Source organism: Hypomesus transpacificus, chromosome 14 (assembly GCF_021917145.1).
Source record: "Hypomesus transpacificus isolate Combined female chromosome 14, fHypTra1, whole genome shotgun sequence".
In the NCBI taxonomy this organism is placed as follows: Eukaryota; Metazoa; Chordata; class Actinopteri; order Osmeriformes; family Osmeridae; genus Hypomesus; species Hypomesus transpacificus.
Window position 1 is genome coordinate 352,251 of NC_061073.1, and position 22,009 is coordinate 374,259.

Genomic DNA, 22,009 nt, shown 5'->3' on the forward strand with positions numbered 1-22,009 from the left:
GACTGGTCCAGGAGAGACTGGTCCAGGAGAGACTGGTCTATTCAAGAGAGACTGGTCCAGGAGTGGGTCAGGATTATCCAGGGGTGACGAACACAGACCACTCAGCTGTGGCTTTAAAACATGTTGTCATGGCAACAGTTAGTTAGTGTTACCATAGTTAAATGGGGTTAAAAAATGTATTTTGTGGATTTGTCTGTACCTTATTCAGACTTGTGGAAACGTGTTAACTGTGTGTTGTACTGCTTTAGAGATGAATGTCATGTTGAGACTGGATAGAACTCCTTGTTCTAAGTGTAGGTGATAATGATGATGTCTATGACAATGATGGTAATGAAGAAGAGGATGTCCTGCTTCATGTGCCAGGTTCTGCTCTGGTTCCTCTGAGGTTCTACACTTCTGGAACACGTTCTCTGATCTGAGACTGCGGAACACAGAAGGACTTGCAGTGTCTAGCAGAACACAGAAACTCTTGTGTGCACTTTTTAAGAGAACCAATGAAACGCCAGCATTTTGTCCCAAGGTGGAAAGCTGTGAGGGCTGTTTGACCTCCGACCCCGGGGAGGTCGTTACACTGTTTGTTGTTGTCTCATGTGTATACTCAGAGGAGGCGTCTGTGTGTTTCTGTTGGGGGGGGGGGTTATGAGGTGTGTGTCGTCTGTGTTAAGATTGTGTTTTGACAGGAATACTTTCTGTGTTTGAAACCCCAAAGCTTTGAGGAGCAGGAGCAGGCTAGAATACGTCCAGGGAGTGGTGGAGAGAAGAGAGGCTTGTGTAACCTCTCCCAGTACCCTGGAGCTGATATCTCATGATTGAGATTGTATCTTAGTCCTTCACCCTTCAGCGCAGGAGCATGTGACTCCAGAGTAGGATGGAGATGAATGTTGACTGACTTGCTACTGCGTTACCCTCCAGGAGAGGTGTGTGTGAAGACTCAGATCTCCCCAACACACACCTCTCCTGTGAAGCTCCAACCTTTAACGTTTCCCTGCACATCCCCTGTGTGTATTATGGGCTGTATATTGCTTAATGATCTGTTGTCATGGAGACTCTGAAGTTCCACTTGTGACCATCTCCAAACTCCAACCCTCTGAGCTTAGAATGTCTGCGCACACACACACTCACGCATTCTAAAGACACATGACCAACACACATACACTTGTGGGCACACACATACATAAACACACACACTTCTAAAAACACATGACCAACACACACACATACACACACACAGTCAGTAAGGTGTGTTTCATGACCAAACCAAAACCTGTACAGTCTGATCATGTGTGCCTTCCTCACCCGTTCATCGGGTTAAGGCTGTTTCTGACTGGTTGTGACTGGCTGGTTGTGACTGGCTGTTTCTGACTGGTTATGACTGGCTGGTTGTGACTGATTGGTTGTGACTGGCTGGTTTTGACTGGCCAGATCTGACTGGTTATGACTGGCTGGTTTATGACGGGTTCTGACTGGTTTATGACTAGTTGGTTCATAACTTATTGGGTCTGACTGATGGTTTATTACTGGGTGGTTTATGACTGGCTGATTTTGATTAGTTCTGGCGGTTTATGACTGGCTGGTTTATGCCTCGCTGGTTTTGACTGGTTCTGACTGGTTTTGATCGGTTCTGACTGGTTTATAATTGGCTAATTCATGACTGAATGGTTTATGACTGGTTGGGTCTGGGTCTTACCCAGGACAGTGGCAGGCTTTGTTTGGGGTTGAGATGTCCTGGTGAAATCAGCTCATGCATCTCACCCACTGTCAACACTGAGACTGTACTGTCGCCACAGTTACTGTCCCTGTATGAGATGGTACCGTCACCACGGTAATCATCTCTAGATGAGATACTACCATTCATAAGGTTATTTAGATGTTGCTACCAAAACCCTAATGATCTGGTGGACCAGATGTGATTTGAGAGAGACCTGGTGGCACGACATCAGCAGCCAATCAGCAGTGACTTGGCATCAGCAGCCAATCAGCAACCCTGAGGAGGGAGAACATGAAAACATGAATGAACCTAACTTGATCATAAACACTTGTGCAGGGCAGTCTGTACATTTCTGTATTAAGGAACAGTGTTATCGTCGTTGTATAAAAGAAAAGTAAAATAAATAAAAAATAAATGAATAGCATCCGTGACAAACATCCACAGCCAAGGCCAGTTCTGCCAGCATATTTCTACAGAGACAAAATATTTTTACTGGTGATTTTCTAGGCAACGATATTGATATATCCTTTTGAAAATTACAAAAAAAACTTCCAATATTACAAGCACTTCCACAACGATAGATTGTATGGGATTCTTTGTTACTTTTGTAGAGGAGGTTGTTCATTTGCTATGTACCATTTTGTAAAGCAGGGCTGTTCTTGGCTGTTTCCCCCCCCCCCCCCCCCCCCCCCCCGTAGACTCTAGTGGCGCTGCTCTCCTCGTGCCTGTCGTCCCCCCCCCCCCCCCCCCCCCCCCCCGCTGTGTGTTTGTGTACCTGTGTCTGTGTTTTTAAAAGAGAAGTGATGTCTGTTAATGTGGGGGTTTAAACCATTTAAGTGTTATGAAAAACTGTAATAAAGAACCATAAAGAACACAAACAGGAATTTTTACATTTAGCTTCTTGTGGAAGTGTTTCTGCGAGCGTACGTGTGTATACGTGTGTGTTTGTTTGTGTGTGTGTGGGTGGGGTTCTGTGTGTGTGTGGGGGGGGAGGGGGGTTCTGTGTGTGTGGGGGGGGGTATGTGTGTGTGTGTGGGGAGGGGGGTATGTGTGTGTGTGTGGGGAGGGGGGTCTGTGTGTGTGTGTGGGGAGGGGGTATGTGTGAGTGTGTGTGTGTGGGGGGGGTCAGTGTGTCTGTGTGTGTGTGTGTGTGTGGGGAGGGGGGTCTGTGTGTATGTGTGTGGGGAGGGGGGTCTGTGTGTGTGTGTGTGGGGAGGGGGGTCTGTGTGTGTGTGTGTGGGGGGGGGGTATGTGTGTATGTGTGTGGGGAGGGGGGTCTGTGTGTGTGTGTGTGGGGGGGGTCTGTGTGTATGTGTGTGGGGAGGGGGGTCTGTGTGTGTGTGTGTGGGGAGGGGGGTCTGTGTGTATGTGTGTGGGGAGGGGGGTCTGTGTGTATGTGTGTGGGGAGGGGGGTCTGTGTGTGTGTGGGGAGGGGGGTCTGTGTGTATGTGTGTGGGGAGGGGGGTCTGTGTGTGTGTGTGTGGGGGGGGGGGTTATGTGGCTGCTACTCTGGCTGGTCAGGACAGGAGGAGCGCTGCCCCCTGCTGGTCAGGTTGGAGGCTACCGGCCTCGTCAGCGTTGCCAGGATACATGTTTACGTTTAAATCACACAGGATACATGTTTCGTTTTATTCATTTTGAAGATGCTACCATCCAAGGCGGCATCCACGCAGGCTGCCGTACAATGTGTGTCCTCACCAGAAACACATCGGTTCTCAGAGAAAATAGAATTCATTTTAAAAGCTTGTATATTTGTTGGGGTTGTAATTAAAATAAAACTAAGCAAAAGCCTTTAGGTTTCAAAACGACCTCCTTTTTGTGTTGTGGTCCTATTTAATAATCATTAGTTGTGTTGACGTATGACGTCAGTACGTTAGTTGGTCTGTTTACATCCAATGGCTGAAACAACGAGAGCCAGGAAAACAGCGATCCATGCAGACTGTCGGCATTTTCACACTGTACAACTATAAAAAGGACCAAGTCCGAGGTAACGTTTTAAAGTGGTTATTAGACTGAGTACCGCTAGGCTATGGTGTTATTATTCTCGATGTGGTGTTACTCCCTGTCGGCAAGGATAACTACGTGAAATCAGTCCATTGAGACCGCTAGCCAACGCGTCTAACATAGCCAACATTCAAGACTGACTGTTGCTAGGCTAGCTGGTTAATTATCTGACTAATAACTGTTTAACGTCTGTACCCCGTTTTACAGACGTTTTATTTTCCATTAAATCCAAGTAACTGGCTAGTTAGTCGTATTGCTTATCTACTTAGCCTGCTAAACATTGCACTGTTACCACCGTGTCTAGAACTATTGGCTACCTAGCAGCCGTGTATGAGAAACCTTGCCGTAGCTCCGTCGTCATATATCTAACACAGAACGGCAGAATATAACTGTAGAAACCACCAGTGCTATTTTAAAGTAGTAGTAGGCCAACGCTGAAGTGTTAGTATCCTGGTTAGATGCTTTTCACGGAAAGAACAGAACAAATGGTTCATCTTGACTTCAATTGGGGGATTGCTTCCATCTTAAAGGTGTATACACCGCACCTACTGTTCAGGAGTTTGAGACCAGTCATGGCCTATCAATGATAGACTGACCTCCACAACCCTGTGTTCTTAAGAAATCTGTCCCCAGGCCCCACATTGGTACAACAGCCCCCACTCTACACCTCCCCCACCCTACACCTCCTTCACACTACTCCTACCCCACAACTACACCACTCCACCACCCCCGGAATACACCTCCCCGTTCCGCTCCCCTCCCACCCCTCTACGGCTCCTGTCTCCCCTTCCCCCATTCCCCTCTACCGCTCTGCTACTGCTCCTCTCTCCCCTCCCTGCCCCCCTCCCTGCCCCTCTCCTGGCAAAATGGGCGGGGCTGTGAGTGCGGGCGAGGACAATGACGAGCTGATAGACAACCTGAAGGAGGCACACTACATCCGCTCAGCGCTGGTGGAGCGGGCCTTCAGGGCCATCGACCGTGCCGACTACTACCTGGACGATTACCGTGACAACGCCTACAAAGATCTGGCCTGGCGCCATGGCAACATCCACCTATCGGCGCCCTGCATCTACTCAGAGGTGATGGAGGCGCTGGACCTCCACCCCGGCCTCTCCTTCCTCAACTTGGGCAGCGGCACAGGCTACTTGAGCACCATGGTGGGCCTCATCCTGGGTGAGTTTATCAGCTCCACTGTGAGCCTCATTCTGTGTTAGTATCAGCTCCACCATAGGCCTCATTCTGTGTTAGTATCAGCTCCACCATAGGTCTCATTCTGTGTTAGTATCAGCTCCACCATAGGCCTCATTCTGTGTTAGTATCAGCTCCACCATAGGCCTCATTCTGTGTTAGTATCAGCTCCACCGTGGGCCTCGTTCTGTGTTAGTATTAGCTCCACCGTGGGCCTCGTTCTGTGTTAGTATTAGCTCCACGGTGGGCCTCGTTCTGTGTTCAGGGCCGTTTGGGGTGAACCACGGGGTGGAGCTTCACGATGACGTCATACAGTACGCATACCAGAAGCTGGAGCATTTCATCAAGACCAGCGACAGCTTCGACAAGTGAGGCACTTCTCATACACATACACATACACACACACACACACACACACACACACACATAGCTCCACTGTCTATTAGTCTCCACTGGAGGAAAGTGGGAGGCATATTAGACATTTGTCTTTTAGTTGACAGTGTTGTGTGTGTGTGTGTGTGTGTGCAGGTTTGAGTTCTGTGAGCCGAGCTTTGTGGCAGGGAACTGTCTGCAGCTGGCCCCAGAGAGGCGGCAGTACGACCGCGTGTACTGTGGGGCCGGGGTGCAGAGAGACCACGAGGACTACATGAAGAACCTGCTCAAACCTGGAGGGGTGCTGGTGCTGCCCCTGGAGGAGAAGGTACACACACCTCTCACACACACCTCTCACACACACCTCTCACACACACTCCTCTCACACACACACCTCTCACACACACCTCTCACACACACCTCTCACACATTCCTCTCACACACACCTCTCACACACACCTCTCACACACTCCTCTCACACACACACCTCTCACACACACCTCTCACACACTCCTCTCTCACACACACCTCTCACACACACCTCTCACACACACACCTCTCACACACACCTCTCACACATTCCTCTCTCACACACTCCTCTCACACACACCTCTCACACACACCACTCACACACTCCTCTCACAGTCCTCTCACACACACCTCACACACACCTCTTCACACACCTCTCACACACACCTCTCACACACACCTCTTCACACTCCTCTCACACACTCCTCTCACAGTCCTCTCACTCACACCTCTCTAGGGCTGTCCCCGACTAAGATTTTCTTTGATCGACCAAGACTCGACTAAAACGTCTGAAAATCGACTAATCGAACTTTGAAACGCTTAAAAATAAAAATAAATACTTACTAACATTTTCGCGTCCAACGGTTTACATTTACATTTAGTCATTTAGCAGACGCTCTTATCCAGAGCGACTTACAGTAAGTACAGGGACATTCACCCCGAGGCAAGTAGGGTGAAGTGCCTTGCCCAAGGACACAACGTCATTTGCCACGGGCGGGAATCGATCTGGCAACCTTCAGATTACTAGTCCGATTCCCTAACCGCTTAGCCATCTGACTCCCTACGGTTGCTGGACATTGCTGATTCAGTCGCTAATAGCCTACTAATAATAAGACTTGTATCACCAGTCCGGTTGTAACCGAATGCCGATGGTATTTAGTATCTCTTACAATGTACTACAAATTAAAAATACTGTTTGCAATTCATCAGAGCGCGCTTATCACTGCCTGAACTTGCAGCATGTGCGTAGAAGCTGAGTGGGGAACGGTGCAACAGAGACAGATTTTGTTCCTGGCCGGAGAAGATAATGCCATCGATTTGGATGTGATTCTTATTATAGGTAAATGTAAAAAAAATAGGCATATTCATTTTTTTATCCAGCACATTACATTTACATTTAGTCATTTAGCAGACGCTCTTATCCAGAGCGACTTACAGTAAGTACAGGGACATTCCCCCCGAGGCAAGTAGGGTGAAGTGCCTTGCCCAAGGACACAACATCATTTTTGCACGGCGAGAAATCGATCCGGCAACCTTCTGACTACTAGCCCGACTCCCTCACCGCTCAGCCATCTGACTCCCTATGCTAATGCTTGACTGCATTAGCATGAGTGAAGTAGGGCTAGACCAATTTACGTTTTTCAGGTGGTAGGCTACATCATTTTCGACATCGAACTATGAAAAATAAACCGTTGTTGGCAGAGTTTGCATTGAACGTTTTTCTAAATGTACTTTAATGAAATGCTGCCATACCACAGATTTCTTTGCCATTTTGACTAATAACACCGACAAAGTAGGCTATGGCAGAGTTTGTAGTTCTGCAGCCAATTGTGCTTGTGCCGTGTGCAAAATACCAAAACAAAGCGCAGATTAACGAAAGGGAAAACACCTTTTCTGTTCAATTATATATTTTTAGAGTTGGTTTACTTGTCTTAAATAATATAATCTACAATTTCTGTTGAACATTTCGTTAATTCAGCAATGATGACACAAGCGGAAATCAGATCTCACACTGCCATATGGCAGCTTGACAAAAAAAATCTAAGTCGACCAAGAGCATATCGACCAGAAAATCGACTAGTCGATTAAGTGGGGACAACCCTACTCCTCTCACACTTCTCACACACACCTCTCACACACACCTCTCACACACCTCTTTACACACCTCTGCAGACACACACCTCTCACACACACCTCTCACACACCTCTTTACACACCTCTGCAGACACACACCTCTCACACAGTCACAAAAGGAAACTATCTTAAATCACATCCTGCCAGACTGACATATACCCCCCCCCCCCCCCCCCCCCCCCCCCCCCCCCCTCCCCAGCTGACTAAGATCATGCGTACAGGTCCTAGCAGCTGGGAGAGCAGGAAGATCATCGCTGTGTCGTTCGCCCCTCTCGTTCTCCCCAAGCCTTCGCCTCGCAGCACTGTGCCTCTGCGTGAGTCTCCATGGTTACTTTCCTCTGACTGACAGCCCGCCTCTGGTGCCTTCTCACAGCTGTTCTCCTCTCTTCTCTCCTTCCTCTAGCTGTGTTAGCGGTGCGCTCGCTACAGGAGCTGGCGCGGGTGTGCATTCGCCACACGCTGCGTGTCACAGCAGGGGGTGTGGCTGGAGGCGGGTCCGGGCAGACGCGCTCCAGAGGTCCCACCTCCTTCGCCGTGGGGCGGGGCCTAGCGGCGGCCGGCCTGCACAAGTACGGGCCTCGCTTCAAACGGAGGCGTGTCCACCGACGCCACTGCAACACACTTGGGCTGGCCAATAAGCAGGCAGCAGCGGGTACTAGCCCCACCCCCAGCCCCACCCATACTGCCACCTCCCTGGACAGCAACCAAGGAGGAGAGGAGGATAAAGATGATGAAGATGAAGAGGAGGAGGAGGAGAGGGCAAGTAGGAGGGGGGAACGGGAGGCGGGGAGGCGAGGGAGGGAGGACAGGGAGGGAGCAGGGCAGACGCTGTGTCCAGAGCCAGCAGTCAACATGCTGAGAGAGAGGATCCTGGGGCTGCCCCTGCCACAGCCGCTGAAGATGTACCTCCTCTACTACAGAGAGAAGTGACTCCACTCCCCCACTCCTCTTGATCTCATCCCTCTCCTCCTTCCGTCTCCCCCTCTTGAGACACGAGGGAGGGGAACGAGCTGTTGATCCCAGTGACTTGACCCCTTCCTCTCTAGTTTCCTCACCCTGACTCTGCTGGTCCTACAGGAGCTCAGATCAAGTCTGTTATTGTTCACATGGGCTTTCCTGGGGTCAAACCAACATGATGGTCCAAGAAAATGATCCTTTAAGTTTTGAATAACTGTTTTATTATTGAGTGACAGTAGGAAAGATAGTCAGTATTTCTTTGGTGATTTGCTTGTTTTTGCTGAAGATTTTTGAAGCGTTGAATGTTGTGAAGTGATGAGCAGGCCGACTTGTTCTGTCAGAAGTGGACGTGTGGAGTGAATGATACTCAACCATGAGATGATAGTATGAGGTGACAGTATGAGTGGTAGCCACACCCCTGCTGTCCTCTTCAGTGCTTCACACACACACACAGACTGAGGACTCCAGTGTTCACTCCTTCTGTCCACAGTTCTAGAAGGTTCAGCTGCTGTTGAGGTGACTGGTGTTCTCATTTTGAAGCATGTTTGACATGTTGGTCTGTGCTCGTTACTGCTGTCAATAAACCCATGAGGACTTACTCGTTTTGTTGTTCTTTTATTCACACAGCCACACGTGGTGCCAAGCAGGTTCGCGCACACACACACACACACACACAGGACACACCTGGAACTGGGATAAGATCTTTAAAGGTAACATGACATGAAAACTTACTTTAGGAGGTTATTTAACGTTAATATGATTTTCGATAGGTGTAAACCAAGCCCTGGGTGTTCCTCTCTGCCTTTGAGAAAATGAAGGCTCAAACGCTGGGTTTGAAAATCTCCTCCTTGTGACGTTGCAAGGAGCCAGGCTACCGCCCTTCTCTCTGCTTTGCTTGCCCAGATAATCTGGCCCGCCCATGAAAAACTGAGCTACGATTGTGCTAAGGCAAGTGCGAAATCGGTTTTTCCTGGAGACATCATGGCTAGCGAACGAACTAAGCATAACAGTTGCTCAGTGTTTGGATGTACAAATCAAAAGTATTTTTTTTTAGTTCCTTCATCCAAGCCTCTGCACAACCAGTATCTTCATTTAATTTTTGCTGGAAATGCGCCGACACAACTTCCCAAAGTTTTGTATGTCTGTGTCAAACATTTCAGCCACTACTGTTTCCTCAACTTGAGCCAACACAAAGCTGGCCTTGCTGAAATTAAATTCTGGATCATTACTAAATCTCCTTGGTCAAGCAACAAACCTTGGACAAGTAAGTTAACTAACGCTACATCATTTTGTTGCTTTACTGTATATGGTTACCTAGCTTCCTACCCTTAGAATGTGGCTGTAACATTAGCTCTGCAGCTAACAGCTGAGTTACTGTCGCTAATGTAAAGGTAGATGGCATCAAGTGTGTGTGTGAATACAAACGCTGTAACGCGAGTGTTGTACACTTCTTTGTTATTTGGATAACCGTTCTGCTGTTGGTGTTATGGCTCGCGATATCCGCCTTTCTCCTCATTTAAATGACTGTGTGCACCTCTACAAACCACGGTGATCAGATGAGAATGGGCAAATTCGAGGCATCTTATAGCAACGGGGGCTACGAGCCATTGCGATACATCCGTTGTAAACATTAGCGCATGTTGCCGCCCCTCTCCTCCTCATTAACATTTAAAGCTACAGACACAGAAACAGCGCGTTATGAGGAAAGCTCATTAAGGGACTTCTCGTAGTGGCTGTAATTATGCACCAAGGCTGAATTTCGGGAAAGATACTTCAGATACAGTAATGGGGAACCAGTAAGGCCTATATAAAAGCATCCAAAAACAGCATATCATGTGACCTTTAATGAAGAGAAACCAGCCAGCTAACAGCGCCCCCTGGCGGACAGGCTGAAGCGAGTCAGCGCAAATTTTGGCAAAACCCAGGTCGCAACCCCCGCATATCGAGCAAGGTCAGAGGTCACCTCCAAAGGGCGGGACCAGTGATGTCACCTGGGAGAAAATTGACCCAAACAAATCGAGCCGTTCACATTCCAGGATTGATATCATTCAGTCCAGAAATGTAATGCTGTAAAATGTCAGGTTATATTCAGGGTCTCAGACTGTCTGGAGGCTGGAGGATTTAGTCCTTTAATCAAGATCCTCTACAGAACCAGAAAGCTGACGTACATAAGCCCAAACACGCAATGTCTTATTTAGGGGGGTAAGCCTTGCAGCCTTGTCTAGAGAACAATGTACAACACGTTGAAATTGATTCATCTTCCAGAACATGCCTGCCTCTAATGATCTAGACACAGCAGGTTCTGAATCACAGATGACAAATAAACTGTACATACTGAATGTCTGACAAACAAAAATAAAACATTTGTACATAACTTTACACATTTCCCCCAAAATAAACAGCAGTCTCTAGCAAAAGAAGAGAGTGGGTAAAAATGTATCTACGTTTGCTTTTTAAAAAAATGAATAAATGTTGATAAGTTAGAAGTTCAATATCGAAACTGATTCATATCATATATCGTACTCTAGCAGCAGGGGAGTAATACAGGGGTCAAGGGAAACAGCTACAGGGTCAGGGCAGGCAGCTACAGGGTCAGGGCAGGCAGCTACAGGGTCAGGGAGGAGAGGGCAAGGAGGAGGGAAGAGGGGAAGAAGGTTGGGTGGAGATGAGGGCAGGGAGAGAGGAGGAGGAGGGCAGGGCGGGGGAGACGCAGCCCAAGGCACCTGTGATCCCTGAAGTGTGGATCCTCCTGTCATCCACAGCTCTACCCAGAGGCCCCAAGAAGAACATCTGATACAGCAGACCCTCTCTACAGCCACTCAGAAAGACCCTGTGGTACTGTACAGCCTATCAGAAAGACCCTGTGGTACTGTACAGCCTATCAGAAAGACCCTGTGGTACAGAACAGCCAATCAGACATAGTGAAGCCATAAACTTATTTAAGCTCATTTACTGAGTCCTCAAACAGAACAGTTATGTGGAACAGTTTTTTATACTTATATTATTATTATTATTATCTTATAATAAGTACAGTCTTATTATATTAACTAACAGGTCCAGGTTGAGGACAACTTACACACGACAAGGACATGTAAACATTTCCCAGCGCTGAGAACACACACCTCTCACAAACTGACAGCCAAGCCAGTTCACTCCGGAGCAGGGCCTTACAGAGAAGGCTGTGTGTGTGTAGTACTGTGTGTGTAGTACTGTGTGTGTGTGCGTGTAGTACTGTGTGTGTGTGCGTGTGGTATTGTGTGTGGGTGTAGTACTGTGTGTGTGTAGTACTGTGTGTGTGAGAGAGTGTGTGTAGTACTGTGTGTGTGAGAGTGTGTTTAGTACTGTGTGTGTGTAGTACTGTGTGTGTGAGAGTGTGTTTAGTACTGTGTGTGTGAGAGTGTGTTTAGTACTGTGTGTGTGTAGTACTGTGTGTGTGAGAGTGTGTTTAGTACTGTGTGTGTGTAGTACTGTGTGTGTGAGAGTGTGTTTAGTACTGTGTGTGTGTAGTACTGTGTGTGAGAGAGTGTGTGTAGTACTGTGTGTGTGAGAGTGTGTTTAGTACTGTGTGTGTGTAGTACTGTGTGTGTGAGAGTGTGTGTAGTACTGTGTGTGTGAGAGTGTGTGTAGTACTGTGTGTGTGAGAGTGTGTGTAGTACTGTGTGTGTGAGAGTGTGTGTAGTACTGTGTGTGTGAGAGAGTGTGTAGTACTGTGTGTGTGAGAGTGTGTGTAGTACTGTGTGTGTGAGAGTGTGTGTAGTACTGTGTGTGTGAGAGTGTGTGTAGTACTGTGTGTTTGAGAGAGTGTGTAGTACTGTGTGTGTGTAGTACTGTGTGTGTGTAGTACTGTGTGTGTGTAGTACTGTGTGTGTGAGAGAGTGTGTTTAGTACTGTGTGTGTGTAGTACTGTGTGTGTGTAGTACTGTGTGTGTGTAGTACTGTGTGTGTGAGAGAGTGTGTTTAGTACTGTGTGTGTGTAGTACTGTGTGTGTGTAGTACTGTGTGTGTGAGAGTGTGTGTAGTACTGTGTGTGTGTAGTACTGTGTGTGTGAGAGTGTGTGTAGTACTGTGTGTGTGTAGTACTGTGTGTGTGTAGTACTGTGTGTGTGAGAGTGTGTGTAGTACTGTGTGTGTGTAGTACTGTGTGTGTGTGTGTGGGGTCACTTGGGCACCAGCCCACGGGAATGTGGGTAGCAGGGTGAGCCAGGGCTGGAGGGGAAGGGGCCGGAGGGGCTGGAGGGGAAGGGGCCGGAGGGGCTGGAGGGGAAGGGGCCGGAGGGGCTGGAGGGGGAGGGGCCAGAGGGGGAGGGGCCGGAGGGGCCAGACTTCCTGCTGCTCCGGAGGGTTCTAGAGAAGAATAACATAGAGTCACACACTGGAGGAACACCATGCTGTGTGTGTGTGTGTGTATACACCATGCTGTGTGTGTGTGTGTGTGTGTGTATACACCATGCTGTGTGTGTGTGTGTGTGTGTGTGTATACACCATGCTGTGTCTCACCCAGCCTTGTTCCTTCTGGAGGAGGATGAGGAGAGGGGAGGGGGGGTGAGGAGGGAGGAGGCATCCACCTGGATCTCCTCCTCCTCCCTCATGGCCTCCTCCAGGGCAGCAGCCATCTTGGGGCCCAGCAGGGGCTCCTGGTAGTCCAGGGTGGAGCGGGACGGCAGGTCCATCTGCAGCACCAGCAGGTTCTCTGCCTGGGGAGGCACAGGGACAGTATGGGTGTGTGTCCTACCCTGTATCTGGGTCAGGCTTCATCATCATGTTCATGTGTGTGTGTGTGTCCTACCCTGTATCTGGGGTCGGCTTCATCTTCATGTTCATGTGTGTGTGTGTGTGTGTGTCCTACCCTGTATCTGGGGTTGGCTTCATCATCATGTTCATGTGTGTGTGTGTGTGTGTGTGTCCTACCCTGTATCTGGGGTCGGCTTCATCATCATGTTCATGTGTGTGTGTGTGTGTCCTACCCTGTATCTGGGGTCAGGTTTCATCATCATGTTCATGTGTGTGTGTATGTGTGTGTGTGTGTGTGTGTGTCCTACCCTGTATCTGGGGTCAGGTTTCATCATCATGTTCATGTGTGTGTGTATGTGTGTGTGTGTGTGTGTGTGTCCTACCCTGTATCTGGGGTCAGGTTTCATCATCATGTTCATGCGAGCGTGGTGACTCAGTGGTCTCCTGTAGCCCACTGCTGACACTGGCCGCTTCATCATCTGCTGCTCACTGACACACACACACACACACACAGTTCATTTAACTGGCTGTGCAGGTACACATCCTCTCTGTAGTATACACTCTGTAGTATACACCCATACACCCATACACCCAGTAGTATACACTCTGCAGTATACACTCTGTAGTATACACTCTGCAGTATACACTCTGCAGTATACACTGTAGAGTAGTATACACTCTGTAGTATACACTCTGCAGTATACACTCTGCAGTATACACTCTGCAGTATACACTCTGTAGTATACACTCTGTAGTATACACCCATACACCCATACACCCAGTAGTATACACTCTGCAGTATACACTCTGCAGTATACACTCTGCAGTATACACTGTAGAGTAGTATACACTCTGTAGTATACACTCTGCAGTATACACTCAGTAGTATACACTCTGCAGTATACACTCTGCAGTATACACTCTGCAGTATACACTCTGCAGTATACACTCTGTAGTATACATACTCCTCTATGCGTGTGATGGGCTTCATCTTCCAGTGGTCGTTCTCATCGTCCAGGAAAGCTCGGTTCACAATCTTGTTCTTCTCCTCCTGAGGGATGAAGTTCTCTATAATCAGGTGTCTGCAGGGGGGAGAGGTGGGGGGAGAGAGAGAGGTGGGGGGAGAGGGAGGGGAGGAGAGAAGGAGAAAAAGGGGAGAGAGAGACAGGGGGGGGGGGGGGGGAGAAGGTGAGGAACAGACATTTTCGAGCAGCAGTGTGTCAGACTTGATGGTGTGTGTATACTGAGTGTGTGTGTGTGTGTGTGTACTTGAGTTTGAGTTCCCTGGTCAGCTCGTTCTGGGTCTGGGCCAGCTCCTGCCTCTCCTGGATGTGCTCCTCTTGCACATCATGGATCTCTGCCTTCACCGCCTGCAGCTTCGCAAACAGCTGTGGACACACACAGTACACACACACACACACACACACAACCAGTACACACACTCAGTACACAAACACACACTCAGTACACCCCCCCCCCCAATATACACTGTGGAGGAGGTACCTTCTTCAGCTTCTTGGTCTTGATGTCGACCTCCTGCTGCAGAGAGCTGTAGGTCTCCTTCAGCTCCAGAGTCTCTTCATCACGACACTCCACCTGCTGCTGCATCTCTCTCTCACGCCGCTTCTGCTCACACACACATATTACAGTTTCTCTGTGGTGTAAGAAAGCCATCTTCTCAAACCAGTCATTGATGGTAAATTTGTTTGTAGATCATATAATACTGTAAAATCAGATTGCATCTGCCATCTCCTGTCTCTTGTGCTGCAGAACTCTACCTGCTCTGCTATCTCCTGTCTCTTGTGCTGCAGAACTCTACCTGCTCTGCTATCTCCTGTCTCTTCTGCTCCAGGATCCTCTGCTGCTCGTTGGTGTGGTCCACAATGTTCTTCCCTCCAACCAAGAGCTTGCTCTCCATCGCCTGGGCAACACAGGGGCGAGGGAGGGGTGGAGGAGAGAGCGAGGGATGAGAGGAAAAGGAAGAATGATGTGGAAGAGATGGAGGAGATATGGATGGAGAGATGGAGGGATGATTGAGAGATGGGGAGATGATTGAGAGATAGGGGGATCACAGGTCAGAAGTTATCACAGGTGCAATCCCCAATACACAGACAGACAGCTTCACGTGAGACAAAAACAAGGATGTTACACAAAGACGAAAAAAGATTCAATAGAAAAGAGAACCTCACCTTGACTTTAGCAGCGAGCATCTCTCCTGCCTCCCTCTCCTTCTTCAGGGCGTCCATCTTCTTCTCCTTCTGTCGGAGGAGCTTCTCCTTCTCTCCTGCCACCAAGCTGTGATCCTCCATGATGGCTCTCCTCTCTCCCTCCAACTTCTCCTGCTGCTCCCGCCAGTAGTCCGCCCCCACCCCCTCCTCCCCCTCCGCTCCTTCCTCCTCCTCATCTTCCGTCTCCCCATCCTCCAGCTCCTCATCGCCCTCCTCCCCCCCCCCCCCCTCCTCCTCCTCCTCTTCTTCTTCTTCCCAGAACGTTTCTCCAGCTGCTCCTTCAGGCGAGCAATCTCCTCCTGGAACTCCCTGAGAAGGGCGTCCTTGGGGTCCTCGTTGACGCGGGGCTTGTTCTTGATGTTCTTGGCCCTGTTGGAGTAGCGCAGTGTGGTCAGAGTTTCCTCCACGTTATATGAGGCCGGCCCAATGTTGGCCACCATGACGGTGCGGGCGTTCCCCCCCAGGGAGTCCTGCAGCAGCCGGGTGAGCTTGGAGTCCCTGTAGGGGATGTGGGTGCTCCTCCCGTCCACCAGGGCGGAGATCACGTTCCCCAGGGCTGACAGGGACAGGTTGATCTTGGTGGCCTCCTTCAGGCGCTCCCCCTGGGCGCCCGTCTTGGTCTGCCTCTCGCTGCCTGCCAGGTCCACCAGGTTGAGCTTCCCCACCCGGATGTGGTTCTCTCCGTCTGGGCCCAGCTCGCTGCACTCCACCGTGATGACGAAGATGGCATGTGAACGGGAGCTGTGCTCGTTCATGTTGGTGGCTCCCACCGAGCGGTTCTGGTTGCCCACGTTCATAACGTGTTCAATCTCGCGCACGCTCTTGGTGACGAATGATGACAGGTCCTTGACGTACACGCCCGTGTCCGGCCTCTCCTTCAGCTCCAGGCGACGTGATTGGTCCTTGGAGAGGAGATCCCGGATCTCCTCCTGGTAGATCTCCAGGTAAGACGCCCTGACCAGGTACTGCTGGTTCTGCGAGCGGGAGATGTGAGTGAAGACGTGCTCGAAGGAGTTAGGGATGACTCCTCTGTGCTCCACATCGTTCCTCACACCCTCCATGGTGTACGTCTTCCCGGTGCCCGTCTGACCGTATGCAAAGATGGTCCCGTTGAATCCCAGCAGTACCGAATCCACCAGCGGCCGGAAAGTCTCGTCGTAAAGGTCCACCTGCTTGGAGTTCCAGTCGTAGACCGAGTCGAAGGTGAACACCTTGGGGTGCTCGTGGCTCCGTGGAGGACGCACCACCACCTGGCCCAGCTTTACGTCCACAGACACCACGCGCTCAAAGTTGGCCGCCCGCTCCTTGTCGTTCATGGGCCGGCAGCGCACCACCACCTTTACAGACTCTGAGCTCTTGCTCTTGGACATGGTGATGACCGGCTGACCACACCGCTCTCCTCCTGACCTGCTCTCCCTCGCTCTCTTAAAGCCGATGTGCTCACTGTTCCTACTATCGGATCTCCCAGCACTTCACCCTGCAGACACAACATATGATTACACAGACTAGTACTGCATCTAGTAAATACACCAAGAGACCAGCACGTGCTTTCATCCAAAGCATGTTTGACCAGTTCATGTGAAGTACAGCAGGATATCAAGGATTTCACGTGCATAGTGCTAACACTGTTTCGTGGTCTGTCTCAGCGACCAGGCATTGTAATGTACCCTCATCTCTGTTGTACAGTGTAACAATAACAGATAATAATAATAAAGGATACATCTTTCTTGGTTTTTCCGCACAAAACAGAGTATGACTGTGCACATCGTTTGAGAAAATATAAAATCTTTACAAGTGTTTTAGGTTAATGCTGAGACTTCCGTGGATAATGCGCTAGCGAGCTAGGCACATCGTTGCCTTGGTTACACTAACGTTAAGGTTCAAATGCTGATGGCGCCTCTAAACCTTAAATAACGTAGAAATCTAGTTAACACATGTGGCATGACTTAGCATATGGATGATACAGAACCAGTCTTAAATGTAAGGTTGTTTCAGAAAGCATTAATCCACCATTGCGAGCCTGGAACTTGTCAATTAGCTTAACGATAGTACAGTACCAGCAAAGTTAATAGCAGCTAGCTACAGTACTGTAGCCAGCTAGCCTGATCACTTGACTCAAGTGTCATTTCTGCACCGATACGCCCGAAAGGTCGAGCTTTCACAGTTAAAGAAATAACGCTTAGCAGTTAAAAGTGAAATTATAATTGTAAAAAAAAAAATACGAGCTAAAATTGCGAGATAACGTTAAAGTCAGCTAGCGAGCTTCTTCATCAACTAACCCAACAACCAGGTCCCGACGGCCTAGCAACGGCTAAACAGACCGCTGCTAGCTAACCGTAGCTAACATAAACTTGGAATAGACCGTTTATATGTTTAGAACTATCGTCATGCAGTTTACTCTCTCACGAAGTGAACCAGAGTTGTACAATAATAGGCATACATTTAGATAGTTGATGACAAATCGTTGTTCATTACCACTTGCTAATCCAGAGCCTACGGTCAGTCAGCCATTATTAGCCACCGCAGCACCGCTGCCTGCATCCACTGTCCCGGATGTAGCCTGTTTTAGACACGCTCAGCCAGATAAACGAGAAATTCGTTTCACGTCACAGTAATAAGTGTAAATTCAGCCTTAATAAAAGATAATCAATAAAAACGAAAGTATTTCCTTAGAAAACGGGGTTTACTTTATTACTCATTAAAACAATTTATAATAGTATTTGTTTCTCAGTAAATGAGTTCGAGATATTTTTAACAGTCAATCTTTCACATTATTGTTTTTTTTTCTTCAACTTCGTCACCATGTATTACCATATTTGAGAGGAGAGGAGAGAGAGGGGGGAGGTGAGAGGGGGGAGAGGAGAAGGTGAGGAAGGAGGAGAAGGTGAGGAGGAGAGGAGGGAGGTAAGACAGGACAGAGGGCTGCAGTATGTGATCAGAGAAAGCAGTGTATCTACCCATCTGAGCACTAATGTGACAGGGTATTTCTACTCCAACCAGGGGCACCGTGGAGAACAGATACACCGGGCATTCTACCAAAACATTCCAAAACACAGGCAAATTATAACAGCAGTAATTACAGAAGAGACAGAATTACGGTGAGTCCCTAACTCACCAAATTCAAATACTTCTACATTCAAATACCCAACTTGTCCATTTAAATGCTGCTTGTGTGCGATAAGGAGTCTGCAGGTTGTGAACAGTCGTGTCAATATGAAGCTCCATTGGTACCTGGGAGAAGGTTTTGGTCTGGGTCGTCCTCCTCTCCGTCCCCCCCTTCTCTCTCCCTCCCTGATTAATGCCATTCTAACATTTCACCTGAGCTTCAGTGTTTATTTTTCACTCTGTTAAGTGTTCTAGAACAGTCAGTCAGGTGTTCTACAACAGCCAGGTGTGAGTCGTTCAGGTGTTGTAGAACAGGGACCCAGAGCAGGTGTTCTAGATCAGTCCCAGAAACGGCGGAGGAGGCTCAGAGCTCATCCCTGACCTGGATCTTCCCAGGAACGTCCATCCCAAAGAAGGAAGAGGGCCGGCCGTGTATGTCCCTGTCTCGCTTCACGAAGGCGGAGAAGGATGAGACACAGTTACCGATGAAGTGGTCCGCCTGGCTGAGGATGTACAGGTCCACCTGGGCCGAGTCTGGCTGGAGACTCACCACCTTCACCTGGCACACATACACCATCACATTACACCACCTTCACCTGGCACACATACACCATCACATATACCACCTTCACTTGGAACACAATCACCATCATATTACACCACCCTCACTTGGAACACAACCACCATCTTACCCTTACCCCGTCTCCACCTCCCCCCACCCCCCTCCCACCCCCCTCCCACCCTCACCTTGCCCCTGAACAGCCGGTTGATCTCTTGGCTGTGGGACTCAGAGTCGGTGGCAATGTAGATGGAGCGGGCGGAGGTCTTCTTCACCCAGAGCTTGAGTGCACGGCGGATCTCCAGCAAGCCGGGCAAACACATGTCCATGGTGAGGGGCAGGGCGGTGTGGCGGTCATAGCCCACACACTGAGGAGAAGCCATGAACAGAGGCCCTGTATCGCCGCTCTGGAGCAGCTTACAGGCACTTTGCTGCCAGACAGAAGAGGACATGAGGGTTCATATGCTAGAGAATGTCTGACTGTGTTGCAGACTGAGTGTGTCTGTGTGCATGTGTGTCCGTGTGCATGCGTGTGTGTGCATGTGTGTCTGTGTGCATGTGGTGGATGTTTTCCTGCTCACCCAGTCGGAGCCAATGCGGAGGTGGATGCCCAGGTAGGGGGCGTCCAGCAGGGTGCTGATGTGCTGCTGGCCCTGCTGGGCCAGCGGAGACGACCACACCACGTAGCGCTGCAGTCCCACATGCTCCTGCAGCACCGGGAACACCGCCGGAGCCCCGGGCAGAGCCAACACTGGGTGCTCCCCTGGAGGAAACCTGCTCTCCACCAGCACCAGAACAGGGGGGGGGAGGGAGAGAGACAGAGATAGAAACAGAGATGGAAACAGAGGTTAGAGAGAGGAGGGAAGAGCAGTTTTGGCTGTATTTGAAAAAATCAATTTAGCTGGTGCTTTATCCACAGAAACATACAAAACGTAGCATCTAGAAGCACATGCAAACACCACACACATGTTCAAACACACAACACTACACAGCATCCACAGCAACACACACACCCTCTCACCTGTTGATCCAGTGGTGCTGGTGGTAGGCACTGAAGGACAGGCCGCTGAACAGGACTGAGCGGTCGAACTCCACGCCCACGTGGTCCCAGAACGGCCCAAAGGGATTCCCGTCCTGGAGAGACAGCTAGAGGGTTAAGGTCTTCCCTGTCCTCGCTAACAAACATACAACTTAGAGACATCATAGATGAACTAACAGAGATGGCAGAGGATACAATTCTACCTGCAGGCCACCAGAGGGCAGTGTTTGACCTCAGAGATACACCTTTAACACAGTGAGAGATGTAACTGGTGTGAACTGGTGAAACTCACTCCTCAGGTATGTAATGGGCCGCCCTCGTCAACGAATAGCTAGCTTTTCTTCGGCGTAGTTGGTAGTGGTAGTCAAGAGGTGGCAGGTTCGACTCCCGTTGGGGGTGAACATTGGCCAGCATGTCTCTGACGAAGCTTGCAAGACCACGTTCGTAACATACCCGTTACAGACTTCTAACCCCAACTGTTACATTCTCCCCTCACCCAACCTAAGGCCCCGCCTCTTATGCCTTGATCTCCACCCTCAAACTCCACCTACCTGACCAGAGCTCCACCCACCTTCATGGGGCAGGACTTCCTGTCAGGGCTTCGGAGGGCGGCGGCCTCGAAGCAGTACGCGGCCCTGTCCCCGGGGGGCCAGTGAGCGGGGGCCAGCTGCTGCATAAAAGCCTCCAAACTCACCACGCGGTGGAAGGACGACAGCGCCCCCAGCTGGAAGAACTCACTGTAGGGCACATGCACCTGGGGGCACAGACAGGTGTCTCATTTATGCATTTAGCAGATGCTTTTATCCAAAGCGTCTGGATGTGTCTCACTACATACACCTGTCAGACAGACAGGTGTATGTAGTGAGACAGACAGGTGTGTATGTAGTCTGTGTCTGGGTTTAAACTGAGCATGTTACAGACAAGCTTGGCTGTGTGGAGGGGCATACGTTGGTGTAGGGGGGTGCATGGTGGCGGTACACTATCCACGGCGGCACCACCAGCGTCCTGTTCAGCATCTTGGCAAACGCCAGGGACCCCAAGAAGTGATCTGCTTGGTTTCCAAAGCGACCTGGTGCAATGACAGGGTTGAAAACATCATAAGTGTCTACTGATACTAACATCTGAGGAAAGAGAAGGCATTTCTAGAACTTGCTATGTCTAAGGAGTGCATGAATGGGATAGCTGGAGTGTATATTATTACAAGCATACTGACGACTAAAACCTGCCGCTGCCATTAGTTTCCTATTCTGAATAATGATAAAACAACCCAAACTTAATCTTATGACAGATTACCCGGTTAATAAACACGTTTTACCATTCAATACCACACAAATGCACAAACTAATCATACATCAGACAGCTAGAAACTAACGACATGAACCCCAAGTTAGCGGCTGATTTATAACATTAGATAGCTAGCAAGGTAGCTAGTGCTACCAGTTCAAACCTTGGTTCAAACTAATAATGCCGGTTGAGTTGATCTCAACTTAAGTACTTTGTATAAACAAAACTGCTAGTTACCCATGCAAGGACAGTACATGAGGTAACCATTGTCATCCCAAGTCAATTGTTCGGCAAATGTTAGACTAATTTGCAACAACACTGCTGAAAGTACAGAACTGCAGAACAGAAGTTGAGAGATTGTCTGTTTCGCCGCCATTGCTAATCATGGCAAATCCCATAATGCACTGCACCGTTCTACCGTAAACTGCTGCCCCCTCCCTATGCTCCGCAGTAGAGCTGAGCTCAATAACTTAACTCGCACTGTTCTCTGCTTTCTTCCAACTATTGATCAAGTGCAGCATTTTCGAGCTAAAAAAGTACATACATACGTAGTACGTACTAGTGCCACGTAGTACGTAGTATATAGTGTATGGAGCATAGATATTATATGGTATGGAGGGCACTCCCTGCATGCACTCTAAACCAAAAGAGGATTTTTTTCTAATTTATTG

At 49.2% G+C, this 22,009-nt stretch overlaps 3 protein-coding genes across 4 annotated transcripts; 1 reads left to right on the forward strand and 2 right to left on the reverse strand.

Annotated features, from left to right (window-relative positions):
• The first annotated feature begins 3,589 nt into the window (after nt 1-3,589).
• LOC124476964 (protein-L-isoaspartate O-methyltransferase domain-containing protein 2) lies at nt 3,590-8,990 on the forward strand. The gene is made up of 6 exons (XM_047034435.1): nt 3,590-3,695; nt 4,332-4,885; nt 5,166-5,268; nt 5,429-5,600; nt 7,635-7,749; nt 7,839-8,990. Exons 2-6 carry the CDS (start codon nt 4,579-4,581, stop codon nt 8,363-8,365), a joined length of 1,224 nt encoding a protein of 407 aa, XP_046890391.1. The 5' UTR covers nt 3,590-3,695; nt 4,332-4,578; the 3' UTR covers nt 8,366-8,990.
• A 3,487-nt stretch (nt 8,991-12,477) lies between these two features.
• kif3b (kinesin family member 3B) lies at nt 12,478-17,906 on the reverse strand. Its single transcript, XM_047034803.1, is given in 10 exon segments — nt 12,478-12,736; nt 12,890-13,086; nt 13,507-13,612; nt 14,089-14,205; nt 14,393-14,511; nt 14,627-14,749; nt 14,943-15,044; nt 15,313-15,606; nt 15,609-16,828; nt 17,827-17,906. Coding segments are annotated over 9 exon segments (2,358 nt in total). The 5' UTR covers nt 16,722-16,828; nt 17,827-17,906; the 3' UTR covers nt 12,478-12,549.
• Nucleotides 17,907-18,024: 118 nt separating this feature from the next.
• Nucleotides 18,025-21,757, reverse strand: pofut1 (protein O-fucosyltransferase 1). Of its 2 annotated transcripts, none has more exons than XM_047033766.1 (7): nt 21,576-21,757; nt 21,002-21,123; nt 20,626-20,808; nt 20,037-20,149; nt 19,597-19,789; nt 19,204-19,446; nt 18,025-19,015 (listed from the first exon to the last, which is right to left on the reverse strand). In XM_047033766.1, the coding sequence occupies exons 1-7, from the start codon at nt 21,712-21,714 to the stop codon at nt 18,821-18,823; spliced, it is 1,188 nt and encodes a 395-aa protein (XP_046889722.1). In that variant the 5' UTR covers nt 21,715-21,757; the 3' UTR covers nt 18,025-18,820. The 2 variants fall into 2 exon arrangements, with proteins under 2 accessions (XP_046889722.1, XP_046889721.1); XM_047033765.1 differs by having other exon boundaries at nt 20,037-20,161.
• Between the last annotated feature and the right edge of the window lie 252 nt (nt 21,758-22,009).